Source organism: Aspergillus fumigatus, chromosome 8, assembly GCF_000002655.1.
Source record: "Aspergillus fumigatus Af293 chromosome 8, whole genome shotgun sequence".
In the NCBI taxonomy this organism is placed as follows: Eukaryota; Fungi; Ascomycota; class Eurotiomycetes; order Eurotiales; family Aspergillaceae; genus Aspergillus; species Aspergillus fumigatus.
In genome coordinates, this window is record NC_007201.1 from 1626591 (window position 1) to 1650993 (window position 24403).

At 50.1% G+C, this 24403-nt stretch overlaps 7 protein-coding genes across 7 annotated transcripts; 3 read left to right on the plus strand and 4 right to left on the minus strand.

Moving 5' to 3' along the window:
- The first annotated feature begins 128 nt into the window (after window positions 1–128).
- On the plus strand, window positions 129–1479 carry AFUA_8G06680 (acyl-CoA thioesterase). Its single transcript, XM_742375.3, has 4 exons — window positions 129–215; window positions 297–735; window positions 815–1167; window positions 1255–1479. The coding sequence occupies exons 1-4, from the start codon at window positions 153–155 to the stop codon at window positions 1297–1299; spliced, it is 900 nt and encodes a 299-aa protein (XP_747468.2). The 5' UTR covers window positions 129–152; the 3' UTR covers window positions 1300–1479.
- Window positions 1480–2404: 925 nt separating this feature from the next.
- On the plus strand, window positions 2405–4238 carry AFUA_8G06690 (cytochrome P450; the record flags this gene model as incomplete). The annotated part of the gene is made up of 2 exons (XM_742376.2): window positions 2405–3210; window positions 3278–4238. 2 exons carry the CDS (start codon window positions 2405–2407, stop codon window positions 4212–4214), a joined length of 1743 nt encoding a protein of 580 aa, XP_747469.1. The 3' UTR covers window positions 4215–4238.
- A 4274-nt stretch (window positions 4239–8512) lies between these two features.
- On the minus strand, window positions 8513–10423 carry anxc3.1 (annexin). The gene has a single exon (XM_742377.2). It carries the CDS (start codon window positions 10251–10253, stop codon window positions 8859–8861), a length of 1395 nt encoding a protein of 464 aa, XP_747470.1. The 5' UTR covers window positions 10254–10423; the 3' UTR covers window positions 8513–8858.
- A 1156-nt stretch (window positions 10424–11579) lies between these two features.
- AFUA_8G06710 (uncharacterized protein) lies at window positions 11580–12212 on the plus strand (the record flags this gene model as incomplete). Its single annotated transcript, XM_742378.1, has 1 exon — window positions 11580–12212. The coding sequence occupies one exon, from the start codon at window positions 11580–11582 to the stop codon at window positions 12210–12212; it is 633 nt and encodes a 210-aa protein (XP_747471.1).
- A 2112-nt stretch (window positions 12213–14324) lies between these two features.
- On the minus strand, window positions 14325–17642 carry AFUA_8G06750 (putative UDP-glucose,sterol transferase). The gene is made up of 5 exons (XM_742380.3): window positions 17355–17642; window positions 16435–17302; window positions 14833–16387; window positions 14633–14771; window positions 14325–14583 (listed from the first exon to the last, which is right to left on the minus strand). The coding sequence occupies exons 1-5, from the start codon at window positions 17488–17490 to the stop codon at window positions 14348–14350; spliced, it is 2934 nt and encodes a 977-aa protein (XP_747473.2). The 5' UTR covers window positions 17491–17642; the 3' UTR covers window positions 14325–14347.
- Window positions 17643–19145: 1503 nt separating this feature from the next.
- Window positions 19146–21471, minus strand: AFUA_8G06760 (putative MFS transporter). Its single transcript, XM_742381.2, has 3 exons — window positions 20614–21471; window positions 20334–20567; window positions 19146–20283 (listed from the first exon to the last, which is right to left on the minus strand). Exons 1-3 carry the CDS (start codon window positions 21378–21380, stop codon window positions 19743–19745), a joined length of 1542 nt encoding a protein of 513 aa, XP_747474.1. The 5' UTR covers window positions 21381–21471; the 3' UTR covers window positions 19146–19742.
- Window positions 21472–21813: 342 nt separating this feature from the next.
- On the minus strand, window positions 21814–23155 carry AFUA_8G06770 (uncharacterized protein). The gene is made up of 2 exons (XM_742382.2): window positions 22889–23155; window positions 21814–22841 (listed from the first exon to the last, which is right to left on the minus strand). Exons 1-2 carry the CDS (start codon window positions 23048–23050, stop codon window positions 22023–22025), a joined length of 981 nt encoding a protein of 326 aa, XP_747475.1. The 5' UTR covers window positions 23051–23155; the 3' UTR covers window positions 21814–22022.
- Window positions 23156–24403: the final 1248 nt, after the last annotated feature.

Genomic DNA, 24403 nt, shown 5'->3' on the forward strand with positions numbered 1-24403 from the left:
CACCAATCACGGGACTCCCTAGAAGCGTAAGCACAATCGTCCACCCTGGCTTGCTGACGGTGTTCCGGGGTATTATTATAAAGACTGCCCGTTCATCCCCCGCAGCCTGACTCGGCACCCTCCGCTTTCGCACATTCGTCGCATCATCACCCATGGAAAACTACACCATTCCCCTAGAAAAGGCTGTCGACCTGACGCCTGTGTCTTCGCAACTGGTACGCCTCTTCTCTCCAGTTGTTTTCCCTTGCTCTGGTACTCGGTCATTCCCTATCCAATATACTGAACTTCGTCCTCAGGACACCTTCACCAACGCTCAAGCACTGTGGAGCTTTGTGGGCGGATATGGAGTCTACGGCGGATCGACTGTCGCCCACTGTCTTGTGGCCGCCCAAAAGACCATCCCCAGTGATTATGTTGCCCATTCCCTCTACTGTAGCTTCGTGCCCCCCGCCAATCCAAAGCAACGGATTGAGTATCGTGTTGAACGAACACGCGATGGGAAAAGCTTCCTCACGAGGACCGTCCACGCCACCCAGAAGGCCAAGGTGATCTCAGCAGCAATCGTCAACTTTGTACGGGCGGGAACATACAGTAAGAGCAGCGACACTGACAGGGCAGGAAGGCTCGAACACGGGCCAAAAAGGCCCGAGGGGTTGACAGTACCCGATGAAGCCGAGATGGATGGGAAGGGGATCGATGGGCCATTTGAGATGCGCTGGGGGGAAGTTCTGAACCGTGGGTCGTTCCCTGGCTCTAGCCGTGCTTGGGGCTTGCTCGCTCTTTGGACTTGCTTAGATCTAAGATGGATAAACAGAAAGGTCCGACGACCTGGTCCACACTCGGATCCGATACTGGATGCGAGCTAAGGAACCCATGCAACAGACGGATCCTCAGGTCCAACTTGCGGCGCTGTCATACATGTCCGACGCCTATTTCATTGGTGCTGCAGTACAGGTATATGATGTGCCCGGTCAGACGTTCGGGACCAAAATGGCCATGGCAGCTAGTTTGAATCATGCAATTTACTTCCACCACCCTGACGCGGTGCGGGCGGATGAGTGGATGTGCTCCGAGCGAGAGAGCCCGTGGGCCGGCAACGATCGCGCGCTGGTGATTCAGCGGATTTGGTCCCTTGAAGGTCTCTTGGTGGCCTCGTGTGTTCAAGAGGTACTTATGACTTCTATCCACCCCCTCCCAACTGCCGGTGTTTGCGTGTGTTGGATATGTTTAGAATACTGACTACTTTGTGCGCAGGGAGTTCTTCGTGTTCAGGCGCCCTTCGAAAAGGTAAAACTGTGAGGATCTTGTCTGACCGAGGGTAGGCGACATCCTCAATGCTAGCCCAAGGAAGTCGTTGCGTCTTTCCGGAGAACCATGACTCGCCTTTGCTACCTATATCACCCTTTCCTTCCTTGCTTGATAGCCTCTAGGAGTGAGACGAATGATTCAGTGACGAAGAATACAATGGAAATGTTATATTGTAGTGTAGTAAATTAGTTAAGGCAATCCTATCTGATAGTCATGGGAACAGAATTGGAAAGGCTTCTTGCTAGAAACATCATGGCCTTTAGATATGTAATGAAGGTCAAAACAATGGATTCATGTAGCCCTGGGGGTGGAAGGTGACAAGCAACAAAGATTACTTTCTCTGTTTCTACCTTATCCCTAAGAAAAAGTACTGTGAAAACCACGAAGTAGACTTAGTCCACCAAGCGGATTGAAGCGACTGACTCATGGCGATAGAACAAACATAGTGCCCAGCTTCCCCAACAGTGACTATTCATATGCATTGTGGGGCCCAAAGGACATGGTTCGGTATTTTTGCCCAACTTCTTGCTATCACTGCCCAGTTCAGATGGCCAACATTGACCTATGCCTCCATGTTGGCCCTAGTAATATTTGGTTGTGAAAATTACCCCACTTACAATACAGATGTACCTAGATACCTACCTGGTTACTTCGGGACTGTATTTTACATACCGGAAATACCTACCCTGGTACCTAGAGGCACTTACTCGTTACCAGTACTTCAGTTATACCAGTTCTAGCTTGCTCTGATAGATGTGATGCCTGTGCAGCTGGGCAGGACCCACAAATGGAAGAGGCAAACCTAGAGACAGAGGTAGTAGAGGCAAACATATGATGCCACATCTTCGCTTACTTTCTTCCCCGAACAGTGTCACCGTAACACTACGGAGCAGTCCCCGTCTGAGCTAGCGTGCCTCTATAGGAGGAGGGACTACAGCAGAGGCGAGGGAGTAGCAGGTAACAGTGATGGACTTATCATTTTCTCTCGAATGGATGTATGCAGACTAGTCTATAGATAGATGGGATTGGCATCAATACCTATCGTTCTCCCACTCATCAGTTCAATGCTCCGCCTGCCTTCTTTCTCCCCCTACCCATGCAGGGAAATCAAATGACCACTACCACTACCACTATTCTAGACTACCTACTTCTTCTTTCGCTTTCTTCATATCTCTTAAAAACCATACTAGGCAATTTATCAAGTCTGAAAGAAGGCTTCACGTCACTGTGGGCTCTGAAGATAATCGGCTGTTTATTCTTGACCATCGTTGCCAGACCTATATGGAACATACTCTTCTCCTCCCACACACCAAGAGATTCTAAATTGCCCCAAATTAGAACCTTTCTACCATTGGGGATTGATTACATTACACGGGGAATCATCTACAGTGCGCAAAACAAAAGCCTGGTGTTCTGGGAGGAACTGTTCCGAAAGTACCATCCCTTCCAGACTCTCGAGGTTCGACTGGGGCCTCAGACCGTCATCGTGTCCCGGGATCCGCAAGTAGTCAAGGCATTATTAACCACCCAGTTCGGGGATTTCGGCAAAGGAGAAAGATTCCATACCGAGTGGAGAGAGTTCTTGGGCGATGCCATTTTCACCACCGACGGAGACAAATGGCACGCTAGTCGGGCTTTGATCCGACCTATGTTTACTCCTGACAGAGTTTCCAACCTGTCGACGTTTGAGAGACATGTTCAAAAGCTTCTAAGGATTTTGGAATCTCCCCGTCATGAGCGGCAGCCAGTCAATGTTCTGGATCTCTGCCTTCGACTCACCATGGACATTGCCACGGACTTCTTGCTCGGACAGAGTGTCGACAGCCTGTCAAACCCGACTCATAGATTCTCTGCAGCATTTGCCGACGTGCAGCGAATACAAAGCTGGATTACCATGGCGGGGTAGGTTTCAGACCGGATCCATATCTTCTCCCCAAAAAATATCGTTGCTCACCATCTCAATCTTTAGACCATTGCAAGTCTTCCTGCCCAAGGCCAAATACTATGAAGGTCTCAAAACGATTAACTCCTTCGTTGATCCATTCATCACGCGAACCCTAGCCTTGGGCCGGCGCAGCTTCGAGGAAATGGAAGGCTCCGAGGAAGAATACAATTTCCTCGAAGGCCTGGCTACATTCACGCAAGATCCGAAGGTGATTCGAGACCAGTTGATTTCCGTCCTTCTAGCTGCTCGGGATACCACGGCGGCCACTCTTGCCCGGACCCTATACGAGCTGTCCGGGCACCCGGATGTAGTCCAACGCTTACGCGAGGAAATTCTCGCGCAGGTCGGCACCGCATCCGCCCCGACGTACGCCGATCTGAAGAACATGCGCTACCTTCAGGCAATTCACAAAGAGACACTGCGTCTGTACCCCGCCATCCCATTCAACATGCGGGTTGCGCTATCGGACACCACGCTTCCCAGTGGCGGGGGTCCATCCGGCACTCAACCGGTCCATGTGAAGAAGGACACTATAGTCGCTTATTCGCCTCTCTACATGCACCGTTCGGACCTGTATCCGGATGCCTACGCCGATGGAACCCCTTTTTCCGATCCCCGGGAGTATCATCCCCACCGTTGGATGTACCCTGGATCGAAAACTGCGGACAGTGAGAAAATAAACGAGGGACCTTGGATTCCTAAACCGTGGACATATATCCCATTCAACGGCGGTCCGCGCATTTGCCTTGGTCAGCAGTTTGCTTTGGCCGAAATGGGGTACACCCTAGTGAGGATTTTTCAGAAGTATAAGTGCTTGGAACGCAGAATGCGAGCAGAGGATGGTGGGTTGATGCGGGCCAATATTGTGCTGACCCCTGCTCAGGAAGTCAATGTAGTCTTCATCCAGAGTTTATCCACGTCTGGTGCAGTGATGTTGATTTTATACAGGTTGAGATCATGATTTTTACTAAATGCACCATGATCACTGTCATCTCACACCTACATTACAGGTGTAGATGAATAATCAAGAGGAGCTATGACTGTTATTTCTAACAAGCTATAACCAGGAGTACCTAGAAATCTGCATAGAACTGCTGAATTAGTAGCAGTGTTAACACAAGTATAAGTGTGTGCTGGTGTGTGTAATGGCGGTGCTGGGCCTAGGTAGTACAGGCAGCGTACTCCGAATAACTATCTGCCAATTAGGTCTGAGATCATTCAGCTTACGCGGTTTTTCATCACACAGAAGACACTTCAGTTAGATCGTCATGGGTATGATTTGGGATTAATAGAAGGTCTGTTTTCTAGTAATCTAGCTAACTAACTATTTATAATCAAGAATTAAAAACTCTGTAAAGTCTCTTTAATTCAGCATGTTAATCCATGGTAGATTAGAGCATTCTGATTGGCTCATCCAGAATTTAGCTAAACGAGGAATCCGGATTCGAGGGGCCAGATATGGCTGAGATACTTTCCTCAATTCAAGCCCATGCTCATATCATCAGCTTTCACTCCACTGTTCCTCGAATTTCAAGTGTGATCATCCGTCTATTACAGTAGACTTTTGTTTTCAGATGAGAAAATTGTTCATTTCACTTGCTCCACGTATCTTGCGACCGGACTTCACCTGGCCGCGAACGCCGCGACCTGCCATTTCTGAAACAACTCCTCCAGTGCCTCATCCACCAGGCAGAACAGTACGATTAGCTTTCGGCAAATCCTTCACAATGCATTATACTATTTTTTTCGCAATAGTACTGCTCATGGTTCGAAATCCCATTTGACGCCCAAATTGTGCAACTACCGTTTGGGCTTGTGATGAAATGGACGGATTGGACAAGCATTGAGGAAGCTGTTGCCATGCAAATAGCTGCAGCTGCTGGAATACCTGTCCCAAAATTCCTAAGCTGTGGGGAGCATCCAGATGACCCCTTTAATCGAACATTTTCAATCTTGATGACAAGATTGCCAGGTGTGCCATTGAGAAACTCGTTTGACCATCTAGAAGTTGATAAGGAGCCATGGCTGCATGAACTGAAAACGTTTACAATCTATGCGCCTATGGTGTTCCCCTTATCAGGACTCCATCTGCTCGCCAATTGGCACGCATATACGAAGCACACGGCTTCCTGGCCATTCAATGGGTCCTTTTACAAATGAGAGGGACTTCTATCAGTTTCTCTTCAGCCCAGACTCTTGTCATGGCTTTGAATCAACTGCAAAATATGAAGAAGCACTATTACGTGCGAAGAAAATCCAACAGCATTCCCATCGGATAACATTTACCCACGGAGATTTCAAGTTCCATAATATTCTTGTCGATGGAGAAGGGCATCTATCTGGGTTTCTTGACTGGGAGTCTGCAGGTTGGTATCCAGAATACTGGGAATTTACAACAGCAATGCGGTTTGGAAAAGGGAGTTGGTGGTATCAGGCAGCTTTATGGATGGGAGGAGACCAATGTCTTGAGGAATTAGCTTCTGACGTTGCCTTGAACTTGCTGACGGTTGATTCCTACATTGCCATGTAGCTATACAATAATATTTTACACTTCAAAGCATTGTGAACCTACTGTGGTGCACTAAGTTGAACAGAGAAGACAAAGAGGTAGACAACTCGCGCAGTGGAGCAAACAGGAACGTCGTGTAAAACAAGAAGCTCCCTCTTAAGGCCAAGATCGCCTCTGACCAGCTTGGCTTGCGGTCGTATGGGACACCGTGTTGCGAGTCACTTCCCAGATATAAGGCAATGAGGATACTTGGCGTTAGGGATTCATTCAGGAGCAGTCGCCAGCAAGGTACTGACTTATATTGGTATTGTGATAGAGAATAAAATGTTATTCGTACTATGTACTACATGCAGAATTTTTAAAAGGGCACCCGAAGGCAGGTTCAGCTGAACTATGTCTGGCATGAGGTCGCCGATTTGCAAAATCGCTTTAACCCTGGGGCGAATATGGTGTCGTTATCAGGCTGAGCTGCTGTTCCAATAATGAATTCTTGTCACAGCACACTTGCCAAGAGCCTGGGCGTTGCTCAGTCAGCTGCACCTCATCCAAATATCGAACAGACGTAGAGATGGCATACCTCCCAGTGAGTGATATAATAGTCGATTAAGAGATGCGGTCCGCAGATTGGCGATCCATCGAATTATGCTGATAAGCTGCGGAAAGAGTCCCTTCGGGCAAACTAGAGAGAGCTTGGGGATTATCAGTCCAAGTTGAGAGTATGTCCTCACTGTAAGCAGTGGAATGGGAGGAGATCTGTTCACTCTTGAGAGCTGGAAGCAGTCCTGCCAGGTTTGCTCACTTTTCTTCCTTTTTTGACAGACATTTACCGTCTTTCTACCTGGTCCTACTGGAGCCATTGCATTTCAAAGACCTCAATCACTGGGGTAACTTGCCGCGTATGGCTGATAACCATACTCCAAGCCCTCATCCAGAACGGGATCGTCCGATGCCATGATCCCGAGGCTCTGCAGAGGGAGCGCATAGAAATGGGAAATCAACATAGTGCGACGGCCGTTGCTAACACTCACCCTCGGCCTGTAGTCAAATCGAGAATCTACCTCTGAAGATCTCTTCAGGTGTAAATTCATAAAATGGCCCCAGGTTCAGAGAGTAAATTTAACTTTGCCTTGTTTAGATGTCTGTTTTGGATATTATTTTTGTGAGCTTGACAATTATGCTGGCATCTCTAAGGTAGTGTTAGTTTGGATTGTAGTTGGATTCAGTTTTACACCTTTATTATGCTCTCCCAATCAGATCCAGACTCAACCTCCAAGGTTGTAATAATGCTTGGGCCTTGAATCTACTGCTTAACATGACAACCCCTGGAGCTTCGTCTCTTTCTGCCTCATTCCCCGCCTGCCAGCTACTAAGCTTTTAATTCTATATAAGTCCGCCCACTTCCAGCTGTCATACAGTTATCAACGAACATTATGCCTCTGGAAAGGGGTGTTGTGTGAAGTGGATATTTACTATATCTCGCAACATCCACAAGTATTATAGGATCCAGGAACAGTAGAAGTGCAATCTCAATCCAGGTCGTCGTCAAGCTGCACCTTAGCAATCTGCACCAGGTCGTCCACATTGATTGTGTATTAGTCGTTACGAGAATGGAGGATTTCAACATTAAGACAGCAAGTGTCCAATGGGCCCGTTGTTGTAGACTAAGAAGGCACCATTGTGTGCAAAAGTAAGCTGTACGTGCGCGAAATTGTCATATTGCTTTTGGGTGCTGATCCAGCGACTGATTTTGGCATGATGATGATGGAAGAACCCTCGCTTAGGTCTTGCGGATGTGGCAGGGTCTGCATCAGAGACTGAAGAGTCCTCCTCTATTCGAGCTCCGATTAGCACTTTTAGACTGTCATGGGTTGGTTTGAGGTCAGCCCATAGCATAGGTATAAACTCCGCCCTAAAACCCATGCGGGTTGGCTTATGGATACCCACGCTACCTGTATTACATTAATATGCATAATCTATGTACATAGCTTTGTTCTATATCCTTTTTAGTAGGTATAATTAACATAATGCTTTAATCGATATACAACCTGTATTTTAAAGCCGTTTACCTTGTTCCGGAATGGCTGTTCACCCACAAAGCCATTCTAACAAAAAGGTAAAGATAATCTGTGTAGCAGGAACAAGAGTACACGCAATTTGAGGGGAAAGGAATACCTTGATTAGGCTAATTGAGGTTGGTAGCATCATTATGCTGTGTTTCATGAAGACGATAGGAGTACTCCGTAAGTCTGTGTTATTAGAGTCGAGACATAAGGATGCGATGCCAGTTGTGCCATGTAGTCTTGGACCCACTTTATCTCAGCTATCATTACCTGAACCCTACCAAAAGGTCAGTTAAGAAAAAGGTCAGTCGACCCTTTGGAAAACTTCAGACAACTTACCGCACGACGTACTATAGGTCAGTCGACCTTTACTAAGGAGTTCGGCTAACCAAAGTGGGTCAGGCCAACCCCCACAGTTTAAATTCAAAAGCTCATGCGACCTTTTGCGTCTAAATCTAACATGGCTATGGAATTTTCATAATGTCGGCCAAGCTAATACGATACCTTACGATCTTTAATACTATCTAAGGGCCAAAGGGTTTTAATTACTTCAAATGTGTTTATAACTGTCACTATCTTTAGGAGTTCAGTTATCTTTCTATCTTTTAGATGGTGAAAGGCCTGTAAAACTCAAAGGTGTTACAGAATATGTCCATTTTTATAAAGATTGGCTGACCCACATTAGTAAAGGTTGACTGAACCCGTAGTTACACAAAAGGTGAGGTGACCTGAGCTCATAAAATAACTGCCATGATTCAGATAAGAGTTAAGTCAAAGATCAATTCAAGCGCTGTCATGGAATAATAGAGACAGTAATGTACTTTCTTCCTACAAAATCCAAGTCCTAAAAATCATCCAAGGAGTAGCGCGTATAAAGCTACTGTCAGTAATGCAAAACTGGTTTCTGAAAATACAATTCCTCCCATAGTATCGATAAACTGAATCCCACGTCCACAATCTCGAGGGTCTGCAGAAGAAGAATAAACATTAAGAATAGCAATACCGGACTTGTCCAAACCCTATTCATAATAATCGTCTAGGCCGAATTCCACACCTGGCGCATAGCAGTAAGGAAGTCTCCTGGGGCAATGGCTTCTCTGAAGTGGTTGCCAACATCATGGCCCAGCTTCTGCTTCAGCCGCGCCTTGACCGCTGCAAAATGGGGTGGGTTCCAATGCAGATGAACAACCCAGTAGATCAACCGCTTCACATCTGCTTTCCCGTTCTCAACAGGAGGCAAACACTTTAGGAGCTTCTCCACATCATGACCAACAGGATCCTTCGCCTTAGACAGCATCGACAGTAGCGCATCTTCCAGGTGGCCCGAGAACTCATCCTTGATCACCTTCTCGAGGCTAATATGATACTTTGCCTCAAAAGCCTGCGCGATTGCGACGAGCTTCGCATCCGAGGCACCCAAAAGTACGGCAAAGACACCAATCTCATCTGTCCCCTTGCGCGCCTGCGTCGCCTGGTGGATCTCGCGAACATCAGCATCAACCGACTGCGCATCGAAATACGTCCCCGGCTCCGGCCGCGTAGCGTTCAGCAACATGACAAAGAACTGCTCGGTCTTGCCGGACAAATCGCTCTTGATATCCTCCACCAGCGACTTCTGGTACTTGCTGACATACGCGTACTTGATTGCGCGCAGGTCGGCATTCGACCGGCCGACCAGCACATCCGTGAGGAGGTTTTCGTTCGTTCCTAGGCCTGACATGGCACCGCGCAGGGTAGCGACGTCCTGCTCAAGTGGGCCTCTGGCTAAAGAAAGGAGGACGTCTTCCAGGTCCCCCGAGAGCTCGGACTTGAGGTCTTTTTCGAGATTGCGTCCGATGCGATCGGTGTAGGTGTGTCTGATGAGTGCCATTTGCAGGGGGTCGGGCTTGGTCAGGATATTGATCAGGGCTTTTTCGTCTGTGCCGAAGCCTTTCATTGCTTTGCGGAGGGCTTCGGCTTCGCGGGTTGCGTCGCCGGGGGCGCGTTGGTTGGGGTCATAGCCTAGGGATGGCGGAGTGGGCATTGGTTGAGGCGCCTGAGGGGGTGGATAGCCGGGTTGGCCTTGCGGCGGGTAACCTCCCTGCGGAGGATACTGACCATGGGGAGGATATTGGCCCTGTGGAGGGTATTGATTCTGAGGATACGCTCCCTGAGGCGGATACTGCTGCGGTGGTGGATGGCCTCCCTGAGGATATTGTTGCGGTGGTTGGCCCGGCCATTGTTGTTGCGGCGGCGGCGCACCATATGGCTGTTGGTACTGACCAGAGGGGGGAAATTGCTGCGGGGGAGCCCCTTGGGGCGGATATCCACCAGGCTGTTGTGGTGGATAAAACGGGGCCGGCTGCTGTTGATGGGCGCCCGGCTGAGCATACCCAGCGCTGTTATAAGGGGGTTGCGGGGGTCCGCCGTAGGTATACTGGGGGTGCGACATGACAGAAATGTGACAGGGGAAAGGTAACAACAATCGAGACTTAACAAAGGGAGCACACGCCAGCCTTATATCCCCCTCACCCTCACCAGATAATATTTTAAAGTTATCTAGCCTGTGCTCAACTCGTATTTTAGCCCTTGTCAACACAGCCGCAATCGGTTGAGTTTAACCCCCTCTATTTGGCTAAATATTTGTCCCACTGATTGGCATCATCTCCAGCTGAATTACGAAATGCACAGCCACTAGAGACACACAAATTGACTTAGACCAATAGTGAAGAGGGTCCTTACTCGCTTCATCCAATGAGGAACCTATCAAGCCACAGTGCACGGCCGTATGCCAAGCCAAATTTCCCGATCAGCCCACCGACCCTTTGGCACATGCATGAAACATGGGAACCCTTGTTAATGGTTGTCTCGGTATTTTTTTCTCTTTTACTCTGTATTCCAGGAACAGGATTATGTGACCCTGTATAACATATTATTAGGTAATACTTGACAAACTGACGAGATTCCCACCATGAGACTTTTCTGAGTTGTTATGGCTCTTCCAAGCAAGTCCCCCAAGAAACTGTTCTCCGTAGCTATCAGACTGGTTACTGGTTGCGGTACCCTGCAGAGGGGGTCTTGTCGCCTGATTGATAGATCGCTTGGCTACTCCGAGAGATCTAAGTGGGAATAAGACCGGGCACGATGCCAGGTTGTCGATATGCGCATACATCTCAGTTGATGTATCGAAAGCTCTGTTAATCAAACCCATTTCCTCCGCATCCTCCGTAGTAATGTCTGTCGAGCTCAATATTATTCCATGCACGACCGCGTCCAATCAAGCGAGGCAAATATTGACCACCTCCGCCGCCTGGCATTAGGTCCATTCCCACCTCCGGTTGCCCTAACAGCGTGTGGGCCTTGGTCGCGAATCGTACATCGAGTAAGACAAGGAACTTGTTCCCCGCACCACGTGCTATCCATTCGACTGTAGCATTTGTAACTTGGGGGTTAGTCATGTTGTGTAACAATTCAAACGTACGGCTTGCAACGGTGAATCGAATAGATTCAGTCACATGTACTTCAGAGGAAATGAAGCCACTCTGCGGAGATAACACTGGATATTATTTCCTCTGTTTCAAGCATTTGAATTAACCACACAGACAGCCAACCGGAGAAAATTTCCTCGGCAGTCGGGATGGAAGGCGGAATAACGAGGCCACAGTGAGAAGCGCGATGAGAAATACTACCACGCGATCAGGGATAATGCGTTTCCATGCTGACAGGTAAAACATGGACGTTTTAGGAATGACTCAGCAATTGATTAGGTGCCTTTTGTATGTTTGGTGCTCAGCCATGTCCCTTTCAAGTACACATAAACAAACATCTTCGCGCACTATTTCCCAACTTTTCAAGGATGAGTAACAACAAAGGGTGCATCCGGCTGACGCCGTCAATGATCCCTAAGTATCTCAATTTCGACGACAGAGATTCATCATTCTTTCGCAAGTGGGATGAGCTGCCTTCCCCAAAGGATGTCCAGGCCCAGGCCGAAGCCCAACGTCTTGTGGGATTCAACCCCAACCCTAGAAGAGACTACCAAAGCGCTGTGCCCTCTTTTGTAAAACCACAACCCGCGGTCTTTGCAGACATGGGCCTCCTTGTTAACTGGGGACGCACGGAGCGTATTTCCGAGGCCCAGACCATATTTGCGCTCCGCCGAGTTTTGTACGATCTTGTTCCTGTTCCCGAGCTGTACGGGTGGCGTACAGATGGAGATCTAAAATACATCTACATGGAGTACATCAGAGGGCAGACCCTGGAGCAAGCATGGGATGACTTGGAACCTGATGATAAAGTTTCGATCTCACGCGAGCTTCGCACAATATGGGCCAATCTGCGTCGCTTTGAGCAGGACCCTTCAGATCCGTTCGTGGGTATGCTTCAGCACCCTACGGTATGTTTCGCTTGACCTGATTCATTCCGACAGGGAATATCGCACGAGCTCCATTTTATGACAGAGCTCTGGGTTTGGACTGCATATCAGCAGAGGGACCATTCACGACAGTGAAAGAGTTCCATGATTGGTTCACATTTCTCTGCAGAAGATGGATGCCAGATCCTTATTCAGTACGGATTGAGCCGTATCGCTATGAGTTGCCAGACGACTGTGCCATCAAGTTCACCCATGGTGACCTCCATCGCAGTAATATCGTTATCAGGTCCTGTCGGCCGTATCGTATTCTGGCTATTTTCGACTGGGAACAGTCGGGCTGGTTTCCTGCTTATTGGGAAGCCCGCAAAGCGCAATACACTGCATGGATGACAGAGGAATGGACCACGACGTACTTGCCAATGATTCTGGATATGTACACTGATACTGTGGAGGCATGGGGCTACTATACTATGTCCATAGGCCGTTAGGTTGATTTCTTTGCGACATTCTGATGGCTTGCAGGAGGGAATAGCTTGTACGATACATATCATTCCCATAATAGAACTCCTCTGTGGCAGCATGAAGATGCTCTTCAAAAACGCAGGAACTGCAAGATACGTAGAAAATATGCGGCGCAATCGGAACACCTTCTGAAGCGGGGTGAAAGCCAGTAAGTGAGAGTTCAGCGCTTGTTGCCTGATTTTGATTTACCACACCTTGCCAGGATAAATCGTTTAGAAGCTGGGCACTTGATTGTGGGGGTATATGCATGTCGATCAAGCATTTAGAATTTGAATTTTGGAAACATTCTACTGTAAGCTTCAGGCGTCTGTGTCCTGCAATCGCAATAAGGCGAGAAAGGCTGTGTTTGAGGTTCAATCTCAGCTTACGTCTCCGAGTCGCAAAGTGGTTTCCACTGAAGCTCTCACAATGTGTTTCCGGCCCAATATGTACATAGGAGACTGCGGATGGTGGCATTTATCTAGGAACACCAATTATTTGGTACAATCAAGCCTCAAGACAAGTACCGGTAGGATAGTTACAGCTGTCGCCACTACCACCGGTGATGCTGCCATTTTCAAAGACAAGCTAGAGCAACTGCCATCACCACAGAGAATGTAGTAATCCTTACCATCTCTCATAGTACCAGTGACATCGACAAAGGTGATGTTCTCGATCTTTACGCCATTGGTAGGCTTGTCGGTAGGACCCCCGTTCAGGTAATCCTGCTGGGTGTCCATACCATAGTCGGTGATGCCGCAGACGGTGACGTTCTCGTAGCGGGTGTTGGAGACCTCACCGGTGGTTCTGGAGTTTAATTTGATCCTTCATCCGTTTGAGCTATCGATGGCCTGCGAGTTGGAGGTCACCCCGTCGACGGTGTTGTCGCTCTTGCTGCCGATGGAGCCGATGCTTAGCCCATGGCCGCCGTAGATGTAGTCTACGACGACGTGGCTGCCGCTTGAGACCGCGACGCAGTCGTCCTGGCTGTGTACCCAGCTGTTCTACAGGTGAAGTTGGTGCTAGAGGTGAGATCGAAGCCGTCGGTTGGGCGGCCGGTTTGCTGCCACTGGCGCTGCGAGGTGCGTCGCCGGTGGAGTTGTCCAGTGTGATGCCGGAGATGATCATGTTCTCGGTGTGCTCTATGTCGAAGCAGTGGACAGTCCAGTTCTGGATGCTGAGGTTCTCGATGCGCGAGTCGTACATGTTATTGGCGCTCTCGGCAATTCCGACTCCACCAGCCAAAGTATTCACAACTCATTACGGGATAGCATCAATATTGGAACTTCGGAGATGTTTCATCAGTATCCGCCAGTTGATAGGGCCTCGCATGCCTGAGTCCGAGGTTCTGCTATTATCCGGACTTTCCGAGTTTTATGCACCAACTTCGACAGCCAACACTGCTGAAGACCCTATTCAAGGAACTGATAGAGTCCATTGTACCCTAAAGCGTGCTCAAGGACAATATATCTGTTGTAGGGGACAAATAAATTAACGTATAGATACAGTGCTTATGGGTAGCCTCGGATTGTGATTTTTGCGTTGCTCTAGATTTGAATCAATTTGAAGTACGCTTTGATGGAAATCAAATAATCGCCTTGCTTATATCTTATATCAATCATATCAATCGTGAAGAACTTACTATACAACCCCACAAGGGGGACTGGGTATCACTCAGCATGATCATTCCCATTCTCATTTCCATTCGTTCCCAACCCGTGCATCTCCTGCAACTCTTTCCACCGCCGCACCACCAGAGCGCGTTCATCAGCCGAAGACTCGCACATCTCATCAATCCCCTGCTGTATTCGTGAGGTCAGAATGTCCTTTATTTTGCTTTTTGACAGAGAGTTGCGCAGGCTCTTGTGCAGCCCGTCGAGGGGATACCCTGCTAAGCCCCAGAATCCTAGTATCGTCAGTACGAAGCAGTGCCAGAGGGGAAAGGATGGTCAAACCTGCTGTCGGCTTGAGGACGACTCCCCCGAGACCTTTGCCGATGCCTTTCACCAGGCCGATTAGACCGGACCTCTCCAGACCTAGTGCGGGCTGCGTGACGAGGCCCGTTATGCCTTGGTAGAACTCCTGGGTGAATTCCTATATGCACTGTTAGTTGCAACCCATCTGGGACGAGAGGGAATAGCGTGGGAATGCCAACCTTTCCAGCGGCTCGGAAGCCACTCCGTACGCCCATCACTGTCGGGGTTTCGGCCACCGTCCTGTCGTGGTACAGCTTTGGTGCATTGTGGAAACCCTTGGACAGACTCAGCGTTACATCGGTAGGAATCGTAATCAACCAGTTCAGCAGTCGCTTGCCGAACCGTTTGCCATGATAGCCGGTCTCGGTTAGCACTACATGTACGCCTCCCCGCGCCTCCCTTGTCGCCCGGCGGCTGATGGTCTTCTCCAGGTCGAGTTCACCACTGTCCTCGTCGCTCTCGACATGCGTTTCTGTGGAATCCGATTGCATTGTGGACTGATCTGATATCCGACTTCTCGGCGCCGGCCCGCTATTCCTGGATATCCGATCGGGAGCAGAGACAAAGCTCGTACTTTCACTACCAACTTGCTCGCCCTCATCGTCGTCCTCTTCCTCGTCTGCAGAACCGGATGGACTCGATGTCGGGGAATCGGACGACGATCGGCGGATACTCGCCACCGCGCCCAGCTGTGACCGCACCTGGTCTTCCGGGGGGATCCCGTCCTTTGATTTTACACTCCTCCCTATCCGTGCCTCACAGCCGCAGGTAACCTCCTCGTCGTGACTGTGACGCCACCCATGTTTCTTATGGTGGTGGTGATGGCGCGAGATCGCCTCGGCGATGTCCACTGGTGCCGTTGCGAGCGCCGTCACAAAATCCGACATGATGCCGTAGAGGACCTCTGCACCCGCAGAGAGCGGACCCCGGGGGTCGCGGTTCGTATCGTATTCTTTCGAGCGGTACAAGACAACATTCTGCGGCTTGAGAAAGCCCGCCTCGACGAGTATAGCGGCCGCAAACGAGCTCAGTTTGATGTGCGAGTGGCGCACCCACCAGACAGCCGGACGCTGCGGACAGATCCAGCATCGCAGCGCCTCCAGGTCCAGGTGGCTGTGGAAACTAGCCACGGCGCATTTGACTCCATTCTCCTGTCGCATCTTCGCGCCGATCTCGCCTGCCTTCTCTTGCATCTCCGGCCCGAGAGCCTTGTCGATCGCGTCGGCGAGCTTTTCCGCGTTCAGCTGTTTATATGGGATGGGTGCGGGGCCTGCACCGGCTCGGTACACTATCGAGCCCCAGAAGGGCTGGTCGCCGAAGAAGGGAATGATGATAGTCGGTCGGCCTAGCGCGAGCCCAGCTGCTGTCGTTCCTGCTCCGCCGTGATGGACCACGCATGAGACGTACTGGAACAGCCAGTCGTGCGGACAGCTGCCGACCATAAACACGTTCTGGGGGATTTCGGCTTCCCCCGCGCCGATGTTGCCCCAGCCTTTGTTGACGAGGGCGCGCTGGCCGGTTTTGACAATCGCCTCAAAGACAATCCTGGTGAGTTTCGTTGGGTTATCGACGACGATGGACCCAAACCCGACATAGATGGGTGGGGGCCCGTTTTGCAGGAACTTGACCAGGTCGTCCGGCGGCGTATAGCTGCTTGCAGCGGGCAGCATGCTGAAGCCACAGACGTCGATATTGGTTAGCCAGTCGACTGGTTTGGGGAGTAGAGCTGGTGACCTGGTATCGTCAGTATCCCAAGTGCAAGTAATGGAGGCATAGCCCACCAGAGATAAGTGAACGGAATGCGAAGTTTCTGAACAATCCCCGGGCCACGAAAGGCATCCAATGGATCCAGCCCCAACTCTCGCTTGCGGAATTTATTCAGCAGATCTCCCAATCCCTCATAAAGCATCATCTCGACAATCGCATACGAGGCGAAATTCGCGACAGAGCGCTTCGTACGCGTCGGACGCACGTTGGCCAGCGGATGCGGAAAGGCCTGTGTAGGCGTCCAAGGCATCGTGAACATGAGCGTCAGCGGTACGCCCAATTTCTCCGCGCAGCTGATGTGTGCAAAACTCGGCGGGTTGGCGATGATCGCGTCCGCCACGAACGGCTGCTCCCGGTAGTCCACCGTCTCGCTCCACAGATCCTCGGGCACATGGTGCAGTCCCGTCCCATCGCCGGTCTCGAAACACGATCGCCAACAGCCGGAGAATATCGCCGCCATTTCCCTCCGCCGGCGCCGGATCGCCCCGCTGCGCAGTGTTTTCATCCCCGGCAGCAGACCGGGGTTCTTCACCATGAACGCCATGAGCTCGGCGGGATCGCCGCCAATACTGAAGAATTCGAGACCGTGGTCCTGGACGAAGTCGCGGAACGCCAGGTGTGTTGCGAGTCGGACGCGGTGGCCCCGTTCTTTGAGGGCCATGCCGAGTGCGATGAAGGGTTGTACGTCGCCGCGCGATCCGACCACTTGGATGACGATGTTGAGGCGGAGCGGGAAGCGCTCCGGTTTCTCAATAGAGGTCGGGGGAACGTATCCTTGTCGTATGTCTTCCGCGGTTGGTTTCTGTGGCTTTTCCAGGTGTTTGAGGAGGGTTGTGAGGCTTGATTTTTGGCCGCGGAACTTGATGTCGAGCCGTCCGTCCTCTGGAGCAATCACATCAGCTTTGCTGCTTTTCTGCTGATACCGCCATCATACCTGTTATCCGCACCCCTGTGTTCATCCCATGGTCCAGCAGGGGGTTGTGATGACGGTCTGCGGCAACTAGGTCGCTCAGGGCCTGTTGCGGCCAGTCCGCCGTCGTGATTCCACCAGTAGGTTGTTGCGGAGGCATCGCGTCCTTGGGGGAATCAAGATCCCAGGTGTAAAGACTAATACACTGGGGAACTTCATGAGAGAGCAGAGCGCAACTAGTATCTTGACTCTTGAGACATCACTTCTGGGGTCTCCCGACGCGGTGGCCTCACCTGATGATGTCATGTCCCGTTAAACTTTGACTACACCTCGGCATCGCGACATTCTTCAGTGTCCTTCCTCATTATTGGTTTGAATACCATCATTCAAGGCGCTAGATTATCCAGATAAGCTATGCCATGGTGATCCTGTTCTTCTGCCATAACCGGTTCGGCCTCGGTGTGCCCACATTTGGCCGACGTCACCAATCCCGTCGTGTCGATCATTTCAATCAACGATGTCTATCAGTACTCCTCAGAGAGTTGCTTCACCGCATGTGATATTCGATGTGTTACATATTGATTTCTGACTAGTTAAGGTGTTTCTAAAGTTATAGTTATTCGCTAATATTAGGGGATATTACACTATTCCTCTCCTTCCCCCATGAGAGTCCTCTTTTAGTATCTCCTTTATATACTTACCGCCGTTGACTTTCTAATCTAAGTGTTCATGCTTGGGTTCACTTTATTACTATAAACTTTTGCTTTTGTCTAAACTTCATTTATAATACATTAGAAGATCCAGTACGAAGCTTAGCCTGCTGGCAGCTTGCTTATGTGTTGCTCTCACTGGCATTTGCCATCCAAGGTATAAGGGCGAAGTATCCGTTTTGATATCCTGGGATATTGAAATGTATCCTTTGCCCCGCCCCTGAAGGGCAACCAGTAATGAGATTAATGTGATGTGTTGCGCTGCAACGACAGAGATAAGTAGCCCTGGATATATTACTATAACTTGTTTTAATGATAGTGAAGGGTTTTGGGATCATTATTTTAGGGCTTGCAACAGTACAAGTCTTTCTCATCATCCGGGGAAGCAAAGCTGCAGTAAAAGCATTACACCTCACCTATCGCCGACAGATGATGCCCGACTAATACTCGGACTTGAGCCAGTAGCTATCATGGCAGTCATGGAAGCATCGACAACAGACATGTCCGATGCCTTCTGGGTCCAAGACAGTCGCCTGGAGTCTCTGCGCGCTAACTTGGCCAGTCTCGCCAGTGAAACGGACAGTGTCGCTAGAGGGCGAAGTGCACAAGGGGGTCGCGATGGTGGTGCCCAGTGGGCCACCCCATCGGCCTCCTTAGTAGGAAAGGCCAGGACTGAAGTCTTAGATATCCTCACAACACACATTGCGGGTAGAACTGCATGAATACTGGGCATGCAGCCCGAGAAGTTCCCGACTTGATGGCGTGTCCGTTGCACGACATGGTGTGGACTCCATGATCAGTGTCGAATTACAAACCTGGATGTATAAGGAGTTTGGTGTGCAAATCGGCGTTCAGTTTCTGTCAAACCCTAGCACTACATTCCGGTCCTTAGCAAGTTTGGTCGCTGAGCACCTTCACGTCGCCGCTTGAGTGGTGACAATGGCTTCAGGCAGTCCCTAAGTGGTCGCGTTCCATTGCTTACAGGGGCTACTTTAGTCCATTGCCTTAATGCGTGCTCCATTAGAATCCCATGTGAGTTTCTGTCAGCCTGCGCGAGTTCGTGCTGGGGCTATGAGAGGGTTTCTTCATGTTATGTTACAGTGCGTTTAACAGTGCAAGTCTGCGTTGTGGCCATTATTGCTGCCGATGACCTGAGCATCTCATGGCCCATAGCTATCAATAATGCTAATTAGCTGATGTTCTCTCGAATTGTGGATGCTTTGAATGATGGTAGAACCTGCATCGACAGGCTCAGACCATCAAGGGTACCTTCGCCTGTAGCAAGCTAAAGCCCAAATGATCCTCCGGAGTTTTCCCTGTCCATATCAGGGGGAGGCTTGATCCATACGGCATAAAAAAAAGGCACAAAACAGCTGATAAGCACATCACATCAAAGACTCGTAGTAATACACTCAGTAAGCTAGTTGATCCCTGGAACGAGATAGCTAATCCATGGCTCATTCTATGTGGAGTTTTATATACCCACCATCTATATGTCCTATCTCAAGGACGTCCAACATTGATTTGTAGCGGAAGACGTGCATGGCCCAGCCACGGCATATTCCTCACAATATCACTGTGGCCCCCACAACCAAATGTAGGCATTATCGTTAGCTCCGATAGCGACGTACTGCAGTATATCCTGGTACATCACAGCCAGCCAGCAGTGAGCTGGACCACCCAGGCTCACAAGGCAGATCTCTCAATCCCGTTTCAACCCAACCTTACCCGCCTTCCGCAGCCCAAAGTACCCGAGAAGGGTACAAAGAATCATAAACCCAAACATTGTCCAGAAACTGGCGCGGTATCCTGCCATCAGCGCACCAGTCCCATCAGCGGCCGACTCCTCCGTCACAACCGTCGAGATAACCTGCAGAATTGCCAGTCCCAGGGCACTCCCGAACTGCGCAGCTGTGTTGAAGACGGCCCCGGCCAGGGCCTGCGTGTCATCCGGGAAACTATTCGTAATAATGATTAGGCCGATAGTGTAGAGCGCATTGAAGCTGACCGCCTGCAAGAGCTGCGCGACGAAGGCATTGCCCCAGTAAGGCCAGGACGGCTGGATAACGGCCATGAGTAAGGGCGATCCGGCGCAGAGGAGGGAGGTGACCGTGGCGATCCAGAATGCGGGGACTTTGTGCACGAACACGCCGATTACCAGGTTCAGAAGGACGCCGACGACGAGACTGGGGAGGATGCGGATGGATGCCTCCAGCGCCGATAGGCCTTGGACTTCTTGGAAACTTGGCAGGGTTAATGGGAGGGCCACCAGCGGAGCGGAGGGAAGGCTTACAATAAGCTGGCGAAGAGCTCCATTGAATTGACGACTGTTGTTGAGATAGCGAGGGTAGCACAGATGCTGGAAAAGGCTATGTTCTTCCACAGTGCATTGGGAATGAGAGCTGGCTTGTTCCTTTTGACTTGGTAGTGGACCCAGCCGATAAACGACGGAAGAGCAAGGGCAGCCAGGCATAGAATGACGATGCTATCGGCAGACTTGATCCGTGAGGGGTCGGCGCTTAGAATACTATTACCGGTTAGCCTTCGACCGATGTGAGAGCAGGATGACCTACGCCAGGAGATAACAGAGCAATGCCATGAATGCGGAGGCCAGTCCGGCACCAACCCAGTCAATCTTAGTTCTGACGTTGTGGAGGAGATCTGAGTACTGCATGCTCTTACTCCGAGGCAAAGCCCAAAGACCACCAACCGAGAATACGAGCGTGATACCACCAGAAAGAAACCATCCCGATCTCCAACCAATAGTATCAACCAGGACACCCCCGACGACCAGGCCTAGAGAAAATCCAAGGGGCTGGCTAACCCCCAAGCACGAGAAAGCGACATTCCGACTCCTTCCTGGAGGCAGAAGCTGTGTCACAATGGAAACCGAAGAGGCCAAATGCATTGCGAGACCGACGCCTTGCAGCGCCCTCAAAACCACCAACTCCTGTCCGGTCCGGGCCACGCCTTGCCCGATCATCAATGCGCCACTGGCAAAGGAGCCGACGAGTTCAACCCATCGCGGACCGACAGTGTCCGCCAGGGAGCCCGCCAAGAGCAGGGTGGAGGCGGTCGCGAGGCTATTCACCGATGAGGGCCAGAAGGATAGAGAAGGGGGAAGTTGGAGATCCTTGGTGATCGTGGGCAGACCGACAATGACGAGCCCATTGATAACGCTGGCTGTTAGAGTCACCGCAAAAAGCTGACTGAGTACAACGACCTTTCGCAATTGCGATTCTGGCGACCTTGGCCGGGCATTTTCTGCGGACCGAGGATTTGTCGCTTCCAATACGAGAGAGTTGATGGGTGTGATCGTCGCAGTCGTAGTGGTAGACATGTTGCCGACTGCTGAAGTACTGCTGCAGTTCAGCAGATTCGCGGTATGTTATTGAGATGGACGCTAGTTAATATACAGAGCGCCTAGATCATATATGACTCAGAGGATTACACCACGCCCTGGGAAGTACATTTTTTCTAACTCTCGGGGAAGCGAGAGTGGGACAAAGACACTTACCCCGCGACGCTAGGGCACGCTAAAGTCAAAAATAGAGATATTATGCAATAGAAATGTATTCCTCCGATGTCACCCACTCTGGCATCATCGTTCGTGATCCCGAGCTCGAATTTTTTTTCCTCCTTCTTTCTGATAGCCGAGCTAGACCCACTCAACGGACCATGGACTGACTACCAGCCATGAATTCTTGTTCCATAGTGAACTGGGCTTTGCAAAGGCGACAGCAATAAGAAAAGGCATGGCCTCCAAGAAAATTGCATCACTGGGCTCATCGTTCAAGAGAAAAGTGACTTGATACATTCGATTCAGAAGGTATGCAAGGGTGAGAGTATGTTGCTTATGGCCACCTCTGTACACTACCAATGGTGGTGTTCCATGTTCGAGTTGTTGTGTCCGGCGAAAGCCAGACTCAACATGCAGCTGTACAATTATATGCCAGTTTACTTGACAATCCTCTCTTGCCACCTATTCTAGCCATGCCTCCACAGCCTGCTTGAGATGACTTGACAACCACTCCTCCTCAAGCGGCACCTCACCATCAAACCCATGATCTCCCTCTCGCAGCGTCAAAACAATCTTATCCCCCCCCGGCTTCCCCTTCATGACCTCCCGCGCCTTGGCAACAAACTTCTGACTCTGCTTCACCGGCACAATCGCATCCTGCATCCCATGCAAGATCGCAATACCTCCCCGGGGGATCTTCACATCAGGCCGATCAAGCCACTCGAGCGGATATCGCGCCTCGCGCGGCGAGTCTTCCGCCCCATAATCATAGAACTGTCCCAGACCGCCGTAGTAGATAGCCGCTAGCATCAGATCGAACCGATCTGGTAGGAGGGCCGACGAGCGGATTGCACGTCTGTCCATCTGAGCTAGGTAATCATCCACCGTGGACGCAGGCACGTCCGGGAAGGGCTCCGAGCTCGTAGGTGTGCGGAAGTACTCCGATGCCATGTCGACGCAGGGATATGTAGCTGTCGTGGCGCGGATCTCGTCTGCGTGTGCCAATCCAACGCAGATACTCAGTAATCCGCCTGCGGAGTCTCCGGCCGTTAAGATGCGGCGCAGATCGAGCTGGGTAGGCGTGGAACATGTTTCCAGCAGCTCCGTGACGGCCGACGAATGCAGCCAGGCCCAGAAATCTTCAATGTCGGAGAAGATCTCTGGGCTGGTTGATTCGGGGAGGAGCCGGTAGTTTGGGCTTACGATGACCGCGTTGTGCTTTTTGGCGAGCTGGAGTAGCCAGATCGGGAACCATTCCATTAGGAGGGAGTCGCCGGTTATCTGGTTGGTTAGTGCGAGTCCATGAATGGACGTGATGTAGATCCTACCAGGCCTCCTCCATGAAAGCGGACGATTACCGGGCGCTTGCCAGTGAATGTAGACTTGGGGATGATAAAGTCGGCACGGATGGCGTGGTCCCTGATCTGTTTATAGTGCGTCTGGATCAGGTCGAAGCCAGACAGTTTTTCATGAGTTCCGATTGAGCCCATTTTGGATGATAGAGGAGTCTGATGATCCTTCTGACATCTGGGAGTGTCACTCGGTTATATGTGAGGTGTAACGCAATACCACTAGACTAAAAAGGAAGTCCGGACGCTTCCTCTCAGTCTAGGGTCTCTATGTATTTCAACACCCCCACTCTATTTCGACGCGTGCAAACATGCAAAACTATTCAAACACCTCCCATGCCACCAAGATCACATTAAACCTATGGAAACTAGTAGAATAAGAGGAAAGGATCTCATTAGCAATATTTGCTAGAGAAAGGGCAAATACTAAGAATCTATTGCGCTGCAAAGACATTTAATATGCTAAAATCTACCCTCCATAGTTATTAAATAGATCCTAATATTAAACCAAGAAATATAGCTATAATCACTAGAGTGGTCCTGGGTTGGGTTTGGGTCAACCCATGGCATAGAAAACCCGCCCGCCCTAAAACCCATGTGGGTTAGCCAGTCTAACAATCACTGGCTAACTCCTACAGGAAGAATCATTAGTGGAATAGATATTAACCAGGAACTACGAGGAGTGCCCCCTAGGCCAGCTTATTTAGAAAAAATAGCCAATCTTCTTTAGGTAGATAATCCCTCTAGAATCTAGATTCAAAAATAGAGATAGGGAATATAGAGAATGGACCTCTTCAAGCTGCCAAGCACAAGAGCTCATAACCTCTAAGTGAGAGAATAGAATATATTAAGTCGAACTAATCTATTCTTTTGGTCTTCCTGATCTATGAGGAAGAGAGAGAGAAAGACTTCCCAGCCAGAGCAGAGAGAAATGAACGTATGTGTATAGTGCGCTGAGCCTAATTAGACAGGCGGCGGCGGAGTGGTTTCCACATAGAGAGTATATATCAGCCATCAAACCGCTAAGCTAAAAAGACGTCTAGACCTCCATTTCTAATATAGGAGAAATGATAAGGCATATTCTGGTTGACAGTACATCACAAGCAGTATGCAGGAGTGGGTACCATTTAATGATCGCCAAGCTGTGCTCTTGCAAACCCATACCACCTGCATCAGCACACAACTCTCTGAGTAATGTATGATGACCTATGGCAAGCTGCTTAGGTCTATCAGATTGATGCAAAACTCGCAAACAATGCCAACAAAGCAGGCTCAAACCTAAATGGCTGCCGCGGACGACGCAGCTATTGATGGAGTTTGACTAACCCTGCCTTAGCTCTCTGGAGCCCTTCCTTGTGCAAATCATCTCATTGTCTGATTTCTTTTTAATTTGACAAGTTTCTTAGTCAAGTGGAAGGTTACTAGGTCCTCGCTGTCTGTAGTGGAGTCGTTGGAGGCCACCATGTTGGGTTACGGGCTCGCCCTGGAGGTTCT